Raw genomic sequence first — 10,452 nt, 5'->3', positions numbered from 1 at the left:
CACTTCCTGGTTTAAGACCAACGTTAACTGATCTGTCGCCTGACACCAAACATCTACTAAACAAAGCGAGCAGACGAGATATTGATTAAAACTGGAATACAATTGAAATTGAATACCATTAAAAAAAGATAAATTAAAGTAAAGTCGTTCATCTCTCTGAAACGACACTCAAGAGGAAAATCGAGTTGGAGGAAAGTCAGAGAAAGACCTGATTCAACAGGAAGTGGGTCACAATCTGCTCTGCCAACATGTTTTAAATGCTTCGAGAGGAGAATGATCCAAATCAGCCAAACAGCCGAGCGGGCCGACCTGAGTGATATTCAATCGATTGTAGCCTTTAAAAGCATCTTTAATCATGCTGATGATGCATTTAAAAACCCCCCGGTCGGATCTGGCAGTAATCACCGCGGGCCGACGAGGCGGCGACACCTTTTCATCTGAATGTCGACCGATCGGCTGCCGTGACGCTAATGAGAGACTCTGCAGGCTGAAGGTCAGACGGCCAAGCGTGCAGCGACAAGCAGGCTGCGTTACGATCCCCGGCTGACTCACTGCTGCTGGCCCCGTCCTGCGGCAGCAGGGGGCGCCGTCCACATCTTGCACTGTGGAGCTCAAACTGTTGATGCAGCAACTCCATGTGTGTGGCTTCACTCCTACAACGTCCCCAGTGTTCACCGGGAGATCCGTGTGCTTGACGTGAGAGTGCTGACCTCTGCAGTAACATCACTGTGTCGCTCTACTGTGAAATTATTTCACATCAGCCAGCTCACTGAACCCTTCATTACAAATTACATCGGAGCTCCAAGCCAAAACATTTCACGAGGCACTGCAGACGTTCACTAATACATTTGGTAGAACGAGCATTTAGTGAAATAGACGACAAAAAGGAGCATGATATGAAGGCAAACCAGGCAAACTTGAGTACAATCTGCAAAAATAACCTACAAAAAAAGAAAGAAAGAAAAAAAAAAACAACCTAATATATAAAAGCAGTAAAAGGTGGTACCAGTAGGAGTTGATGATCTTGCAGAAGGCCAGCTCGCAGCACATCTTCAGGTTGCTCTGGTGCTCGGGCAGGTCGCTGCTGGAGCAGCGGCTCGGGTCCACCTCGCAGTTCTCGTCCGACTCGTACAGAGCTTTGATGAATTCACCTGGAGGGACACGGGCAGGGACGGAATGAGAAGACAGACACAGGGACAATCCGAGCACTGCAGTTCCACCAAACAGGCACAAAACAACTCAGTCAACCAGGATCCAGACATGTATGATGGAGGACAACAGTAGACTTTTAATGACGGGATTATACATTTAGAATTTTAATAAAACCATGTCAGCCCCAGAAATGAGGATTAAAGCACTGCAGCTGTACGGTGACCTGGACTGTTGGTCTGCTTCCTCCCAGGTTCACCACAGCAGATCCTCTAACACATTCTTTATGTAATTTGACCTGACCGTGGCTATTTAATGTTATTGACTTCAGTATTTTAGTTTCAACTCCTTTCAAAATGAAACAAGGATGTTTAGTGACCATGAATTATATATCAGAAATAAGGAGACAAAATCAAAGAATACACCTCACAGAAATAAAACAATGTGAATATACGTTAATGAACCCGGAATGAAATGTGGGAAATTAGTAATGAGGAATATTTTGGTGATTTTCAGCATTTAAAGTTGATGAAACGACATTAACTTTTATTAACAATAAATTATTTTACAGTAAGTTTCCAACTCTCATAAATTCAACTGATTTCGTTTTATTAAAAAAACTAAAAAGCATATGTTTGCTGAGGAAACAATGAGACGCTCACAACAACAACAACAACAACAACAATCTATATTGTTGATTAAGTGGTTAACGGTCACAGACGAGCCTTCAGATTTCAATCACACCTCCAGTTTGATTTTCCAGTCAAATAAAAGCCGTTGTGTTCACTGTCGGCAGACAAACTGGGTTTTTACGGCGCCTGTGTCCGTGAAGCTTTAACGAGTCCCCGAGTGCGTCTGGGGCTGGAATGGCGTTTAATGAGTGTTTAATGGCCGACACGCGGCGCTGAATCTCTGATGCCAACCAGCTCTAAACCCAGCCACAGAGGAAACCTGCAGGGGACTCATGATTCACTCACACACTGCAGGAGCTCATCACCCAGTTCCACATGTGAAGCTATAAATACATCAACAAGGGTGGGAACGTTTGTCGTCGTCGTTGTACTCCTGGAAGTTTCTGCTGTATTTTCAGTAGTGGAAGGATGAAAGACGTCACAGAGCTCAGGTCTGTAACTTCTTCTGTCACACTCAACTATTTTAAGCTCCTTCCTTCTCTCTCTTCCTCCTAAACCTCTGAAACGTCCCAGAAAGCTTCAACTCAACAGAGCCACACAGAGGAAGAGGAGGATGATGATGATGATGATACTGCACTTATGTGCTTTTTAAAATATTCCCATTATTAATCATTCTTTTATCAGAGATGTTTGAACACTGTTAAAATGGACTTTACATGTTTCTGAAGACACTGCATCAGAAGATGACCGTTATATATGACATTATATATTATTTTTTATTTTATTTCCACTATTGACTTCCTCTGTTTAGTTCACACGTGCTACCTGCTCCTTTATGGGGATTTTAATGATACGTCCTCTTTCTCCTTCAGTCCAAACACACGCCAGGAGGTTGATCGGTGACAACGAATCATTGTGTGATGTTGTAGTTGTAATAGTGTGTGTGTGTGTGTGTGTGTGCACATAATGCCTCTGACACACTGAGCTGGGATTGGCTCCGTCCCTCCCACAAACCTGAGGTGGTAAAAGTGTGTCAAATCGTCCCTCTGAGACTAAATTTGTGCACAGCATGGTGGATTTTCCAAACAGGAGGAAGGAATCTCTCCTGCAGACTTACTAAACGGTTTGCATTAAAAAAAAAGGGGGGGGTGAGAGCTCAGGCCAAAATCAGATATTTTACATGTAGAAATAGAGGCGTTTATAAAGAAGCACAAACAAAGCTGTAAGCGTGACACTCACCAAGTGCATCATGCAAGTACTTCTGTCCCACCAGCTTCAGGTACTCCTCAATGGCCTTGGTGGCCAAAGTGTTCTCCCTGAAGATCAGGACGTCGTGGTCAGCACACCGATCCACCTCGGACATGACCAGGTCTGTCAGAAAGTCCTGAACGAGGCGAAAGAGAAACGTGCGGTTTAGGCAAAATCCTGTGTCGGTTTTTAAAGCCTCTGAGCAGACGATTTACGGCGAGCTGCCAACCTTGGCCCTGCCGGTGCCCTGCAGGATGTGCACCAGCGCGCAGGCCATCTCCTCCTTGTTCTTCACGCTGATGACCGGCTCCAGCACCGAGCACAGCATGGTGTAGTTGTTGGTGACGAACTCGGCGAACTCCTTGTAGTGCTCCGTGGGCAGGATGGAGATGGTCTGGAAGCGCGACTTGATGCGGATGGAGGGGCCGCCCCCTTTCCCCTTGATGATGGTGGGCGTGCTCGCCGGGTACCACTTCTCCACGAACTGCCGGCCCGTCACGCTGGACACCGGGATGTGCACCAGGCCCACGTAGTTGTTTTTGTCCTTCTTCTTCTTCTTGTCCACGTCGCGGTAGATGTGCACGGTGACGCTGTGCACGCCGGACAGGCCCGAGAACTCAAAGTACTCGCCCCAGAACAGGCTGTCATGGCGGGTCTTGCTGGTGGTCCGAGCGTAAAGGACGTCGTCCAGACACAGCTCGCAGAAATATTTCTTCTTCGGCGGGAGGTCTTTGGCTTCGATGATCCACAGACGCAGCAGGTTCTCCTCTCGTCGACAGTTGTCCTGAAAATATGAGCACATGCACGTGAACTGCCTCAGACTGGGAAAGAGCTCTGCTGCAGGAGATAACTGGGGACAGAAACATCAGCCGAGTTTGAGAATGAAAAATTCAACAACAGACTTTGTCTTCAAAACAAAAACAGAGTTGACGAGTCCCACAACAAGCAGGCAAACAGCTTTAAGTGTGACGTCTGGCTTCATGTCACACAGCAGAGCACCTGAACGGGATGTCATCAAGAAGAAAGACAACAAAATGGCCTGAAAGTCACATGTTTCAAAAGGTTTCTCAGCTGCAGGGCAATGAAGCATCAAGCAGCTTCTCACCTTGTTGGGCTGAATGGTTCTCCTCAGGTTCTCCATCCAGAGGTCTCTCTCTGAGGTCGACGTGCAGCTGAAACACTTGCTGCCGCCCGAGTATGTCACCTGGCAGGTGGGAGGGAGAGTGAGCGGGTGAGGAGGGAGGGCGTGACGTGGAGAGGAACACCGCTACTAATAACAGGGAAAACTAGAATTCTTTCCATTTTACTGTAGGTGATGAAGCTCAAACTGTTTATTTTTAGTGAAGGCATCTCTTCAGGAATAAAACAAAAGGTTGAGAATATGAAATCAATTGTTTCAGAGCAGTAAACACTATTAAACTCTAATGTATTTGACTACAGGGCATCTGTTTCTGCTTTCTTTCTATTGCAGTAAGCGAGGATTTGAGTTGCCGTTTGTCACCTCGAAGCAGAACTCCTGTCCCAGAATGCTGCTGTGCAGAGGTTTGATGAACACGTTGTCCTCCACGCTCAGGTCCAGAGCCTCCACTGCACTGCAAGGACTCAGCAAAGATTCATGGGAGGTCGACTCCTTCAACTTCGGAAGCCCGCGAGATCTGCACAGGAGAGGGAAGAAGACCGAGCCAGACGTGAAGACCGAGTGTGGAGGCTGCAGATCGTGCTCCTCAACATAGCTCCTTGTGGTTCATGACACGGCAAAACTTCCTCACCATCGCTGCCGACAGGAAGGCAGGAGAGCAGGAATACCTACGAAAAACAACCACAGAGCCAGGCGAGGGGGGTTCCCCAGAGCATCCCTCCTCCCGCTCCCTGTCTTCCCTCCTCCACCCTCCAGGCGCAAAGCAGGAGCTCCGTTGAAAGTAAGCAAAGGTTTGGACTGTGGAGGTTTCCCTACAGTCCAGCAGCCAGTGAACACAAGTCCTGGGATGTAGCTGGTTTGAGAGCCCGGGGAGCATCTCCACAGAAACCACGTCCGCCAGGAGGACGGGCGCTAGGCAGCAGGGTGTGACGCAGCTCGGAGCAGAGGCAGGTGTTTAACTACTGCCCCATCTGAGGAGGAGCGGCTAATGAGGGGAACACCGCAGGCAGACTTTTATCAACCTTATAAAGAGATCACTGTTTTCCCTTTCAAACAAACTCCTGCTCCGTCTGTGAATCTGGATCGACATCATCTGTTTGAAGAACACTGAATGAAAAGCTAATTAACTCATACCAGCGTCAAGTCCATTACGTTGTTCTCATTATTGGTGCAAAACTGTTTCGTTTTTAATACTGTTGCTTTACACAATTATTGCAACACTACATGAAAATAAACAGCAACTTGGCAAAACAAAAATTCTATTTCAACAATGTCGGTGATTATCCTACCAAACAAAAAGCTGCAGCTCTTCAAAAGAGCTGATCATCATGCTTGGAGACACATTTTAGGGACAAAAGAAAGTCACTCCATTTTAATTTGAAAACGGGATTTCGTCAGAGTGAAATCAAGTGCAGGTGAAGGAACAAATAAATCAGACATGAGGTCCTCTGGAGGGCCGCCAATGTCTTTACTGTCCGTGTGTGTGTGTGTGTGTGTGTGTGTGTGTGTGTGTGTGTGTGTGTGTGTGTGTGTGTGTGTGTGTGTGTGTAATCCTACTGCTGTGTCAGATGAGTTACGTAAAGCAGGATTAGTGGGCTCAGATCAACACTGATGATGTGGCATCAGGCTGGTGTCATTGACAGCAGTAAACACATCAACCAGACATATCTAAGGTTTGATTAAAAACTCTCACACTCAGTTATTAGTAACTCGTATATCTATGAAATGGTTGTTCCTACTTTTCAAACTGGAGACATTTATGAATTAAAATATAATCACAGATTCTTGCGGTCTGTGTCTAAACCCTCAAACACCTTTGCGAAACCGACGTTTCCAAACATACGGATGGAGTTGAACTCATCACTCTGCCGCCATGTTCAGCAACGCACGTTTAATTTGAGCTTTAATGTTTAGCAGACGGATGAAGCTCCAGATATCTGATATTTTTATTTGCCCAAATGTGTTGAAGAGTCAATCTGATAGTTGACGCAGGTTAACCAACCTATGGTTTCCCATTCTGCACCGGGGTTATTTAAATCACTTCAAACCACGTCGCTGAAGAGTCTGATGAGAGGAAAAACTATGAGATAGTAAACATGTCTGAGTTGAGCAATTTCATCCAGGGTGACTGAAGCCAGGTATGGAAATGGCGGTTTAAGGAAATGAAATGCACATTTTGGTTGAGGAGATAAACGTGTTCAAATCCGCCTCGTGACTCTTCCACAGCTACGCTTCACCAACTGAACACAAATATTGCTGATAAAATACCACATAAGACCAGTTTTAGAACACAAACGTGCAACCTGTTACAGCGTAAACACACACGCAGCCACAGAGGCAGAGTTTCAGGAAGGGCTGGTCTCCCGCATTAGGATGGAAACTCGATCCACTCTTGTGTCAGAGGAAGGAGGAGGAGGAGGAGGAAGCACTTACAGTACTGAATTCTGACCACACACACACACACACACACACACACACACACACACACACACACACACACACACACACACACACACACACACACACACACACACACACACACACACACACACACACACACACACACACACACACACACACACACACACCATCATCCCCCGTCGTAAGGACAGACAGGACTCACTCTGGTCGGTTGTATGTTTTTTTAACACAGTGCTCTGGTTGATCACAAACACTTCCCTAACTTTCATCACCACCTCTTTCTTCTCCTGGAGCTGGAGGCTGAAGCCTTCCAGGAGGAGTTTGTCAAATCCTTTAGATTCATCAGCTTTTAGGTTTGTCTTGGACCTGCCTCCAGCAGGTTGGAGGCAGTCGGAGCGGACACTGCTTCCCCAGTCCAGACTCCAGCTGCAGTGCTGCCTGGGCAGACGTACATTGCATCACTCAAGGCTAAACCCTCTCTGATAAACTACTGGAAAAGCTGATGCATGGATGAACAATCTTCAAATGGTCCTTTATGTATATTTAGAAAGTCACGAACCTGTTCCCGTCTCACCATTCAACTGCATGTGAAGTGTTCAGGGGTAGTCACAGCAGACTTGGGTTGAGTATTTAAACATGACAAATATGGGTACATGCACCCAGACTGTGTGGATTTATGCCCCTGCTCGTCTCCCTTCAATGATTAATTCTGTCTTTGGAACAACAAAGCCTCAGTGACAAACTTTGGAAGTCAGTTCAGCAGCTTCTGTGCCCCCGACATAAAGTAAAGCATCACTTTTCAGACAAAATCCCAGTAGGAGCACATAGAATAAACTCTGCTGTCCAAAACCCCAACATGAACCTGAAGTGAACCTGCTGAAAGTCGCAGAAACAAGGAGCCACGAGAACCTCTTCATCACCATCATCCAAAGAGGAGAAATCTTGAAACAGCATCTGGTCCTTTGAATTAACGAAGGCTAAAATAGTTCTCACACACTCGCACGGCATCCTACCTGAATCTCAGGGTTTTTGAGAGCTGAGCGGCTCGAGCTCTGCGGAGGAGAGACGACGAGCCATCCATCAGGAGTTGGAGCTCAGAGCGAACTGAGAGTGTGTGTGTCTGTCTGTCTGTGTGTGTGTGTCTGTGTGTGTAAAGCATTATCCTCCTGTCCAGCTGGCTGACAGTCTGCCGGCTATAAATCTGTACGTACTTACTCTCTCTGTGCATCAGCATCCTCACACACACCAGGCAGAGGCCAGATGCTGTGCAGAGGTGCGTGTCAGGACACACAACCACAACGTGTACGTTCTCGGCAAGAACGCACCCGTATTATAACATTTAACATGACGGGACAATCCCACGCAAGAAAACAAGAAAAATTTTAATTCCTTTTTTTTTTTAATCCTGAAATGTCATGTTTTTTTTTTTTTTTTTAAATGGCATTAAAATAATGTGATGAAATATTTATAGGTTTTTTTTCTGTTAAATAACACCAAATTAATATTGTGTTAAATTTGTTCAAGAAATATAAATTAATAAATCACATCAATTGATTGACAGTGAATGGATTGATAGCTTTTTGGGGAATCATGTTTAAACAAGTATAATAACAGCTTGTTCCCAATAACTTTATTTTTTTTAATTACGTCATCTTTTAAAATAATAAACTATATTTTTGTTTGAGGACTTTTAAAAATTCCGGGACACCTCCACCTTTTCTCCATCAATGAACCCACTGAATAATAAAGAAATTAACAAACTGATAAAATACATTCATGGGTTTCTGCTTTTAAGCTGATCTGCTTTAATGATCCACCTTTTCCAGGAAAGACTCAATCAATCATACTTTTTAAAACAAGGTTGTCTCCCAACACCACGAATAATGCTGTAAACATGAGCTGCACGAAGCCACAAAACCTCTGCAGAGTGAGGACAGAGTGAATGAAGCAGAGAGGAAAGTAGAGAGGAGAGTCGGCCTGCCAGTAAAACCATCTCCAGTCAGTGCTGGGAAGACCGGGTGGATTAATGGAGGAAGAAGGGTCGGAGGAAGAAGAGGAGGAGGAACAAACAAAGTTGTGCTCAATGAAGAAATAAGTCAAATCATTAAATTTCGGACAGACGGAGGGCTGGTGACGGCTTGCCGGTTGGGCTCCGTCACTGGAGGAAACACAGAGCCACCAGAAACAGAGGGAAGCAGAAGCAGGGCAGGAAATTAATGTTAATATCAGCAAACTGTCTCTGGTGGCTGGAGTCACAACACAAAGTGACTCTGCAGCCTTCGACGCTGCATGGCGTCCTTCACTCCAAGTGTGTGAGCAACAGCGTGCTTAAAAGATGGTGGACTTTAGAGCAGCGGAGGAGGGTCTATGGTCACCTGCACAGCAAGCGACTCGCAGCCATTTTCTACTGAGCAGCTCCAGCAGGGACACAATCAGGACTGAGATACTGTAGAAATCCGCCAAAAGCACAAACCTTCTGACCAACGTCAGACTCTACACTAACCACAGAGGCCATATTTCAACCTAAAGTACCTGAAACCATGACTTTAGGTACTTCTCTTCAAAGAACCCAAAAGGTTCCCGCATCCACTATTGCTCAACTCGAAGTCCCGGGAGTATTTTGCAAATCAGGCTGGTGAAATAGGAAAAAAGCAGTGGAAATATGAATGTATTTCACCACCGATTGGAGACGCCATGGAGACGAGTCAGCCAGCGGATTTATGCACAAATTTTTAGGAAATCCCACTAATAAAAACTGGCAAATATCAAACTCTTGCAGTGCCCGCGGCTGTTTTACTCTCCACTGAACAGTCACATTAGTGCATGACTCATGTTGATAAATATTCAGACTAATTAAGTTAAGCAACATTATTGTCACACTAATGGGCTCTGCCCCGAAAAATAGTACTATTGAAAGATCCAGTTTGTTTATGGAGTGGCCACGTTGATAAATCGGCGCAAACAACACAGCTGCTGCATCTTTCCCTGCATCAAAGTCTACGTTCTGACATGATCTGGAGAAGAAGAAAAAAAAAAAAACACAGCAAGAAAACAGTGTTGTATAACTTTGTGATGAGTAAAAAAAAAAAAAAAAAAAATTAAGTGTTTTTTTCGTTCCGTTAAATTTTTGCTACTGTGCTCCGAGTAAAATAAAAAGATTAAATTGATGTGTGCCGTTTACCTGGAAGTTTTCCGGACAACATAAAGGTGAGACATTGCAGATGCAATCAGATACAGTCAAAGTGCGGAAATATAAAGATTAAATTATTTTAATATCAGGATTGTTGAGCAGATCTTAAAATCGTCACTACTCTCTACCAGTGCTAATAGATATTCCACTAAAGCATAGCTCTGTTGATAACTGTCTATTATAATCAAGATATGCAACTAATTGATGCATTTAACTTAAAAAAAAAAAAAAAAAGCACACATTTTTAAAAATGAATGTCTAACCAGTGTACACCTCACCATACCCTGAGGGACGCACAACAATGGTGATAAATAAGAAAAGAAAAATAGCAGCAGATGGCAGGAGAATAACTGATATGTTCAGCACTGCAGACCCCACCATCAACACTTTAAACCTTTCAAGAGGCCAGAGATTGTCTGGAGGGTAGAAAAAAAGTGCCCCCCAAGTACGTTTTTGTTGTGATTTGGCAGTTAATTTACATGACAACAGTACTGCGATTCTCTGAAATTGGCACTTTTACAACATGGCTTGTAGAGCACAATGTTTTCGAAAAACACCGGTCTGTGTCTCCTTGTAAACAGAGAAAACACAACTTTCCTGAAAAACAGTGTGCAGCACATGCACACTGTTGTGGCAGTAAATAGTGTGTGTGTGTGTGTGTGTGTGTGTGTGTG

At 44.8% G+C, this 10,452-nt stretch overlaps 1 protein-coding gene across 2 annotated transcripts in view; it reads right to left on the bottom strand.

The window, feature by feature from the left end:
• Positions 1-10,452, bottom strand: part of rasal2 (RAS protein activator like 2) — a 68,003-nt gene that overhangs the window by 5,258 nt on the left and 52,293 nt on the right. For both annotated transcript variants that reach the window (XM_080503543.1, XM_080503544.1), the window contains exons 6-10: positions 4,531-4,684; positions 4,135-4,233; positions 3,259-3,813; positions 3,021-3,165; positions 1,007-1,151 (exon numbers count right to left, since the gene is read on the bottom strand). In XM_080503543.1, coding sequence (XP_080359669.1) covers positions 1,007-1,151; positions 3,021-3,165; positions 3,259-3,813; positions 4,135-4,233; positions 4,531-4,684 — 1,098 coding nt within the window. The remainder of the gene's footprint in view (positions 1-1,006; positions 1,152-3,020; positions 3,166-3,258; positions 3,814-4,134; positions 4,234-4,530; positions 4,685-10,452) is intronic.

The sequence above is a fragment of the Blennius ocellaris genome (genome assembly GCF_963422515.1).
Source record: "Blennius ocellaris genome assembly, chromosome: 10".
NCBI lineage: Eukaryota > Metazoa > Chordata > Actinopteri > Blenniiformes > Blenniidae > Blennius > Blennius ocellaris.
The sequence above is the reverse complement of the archived record's forward strand: the minus strand, read 5'-3'. Positions and strand labels throughout refer to the sequence as shown.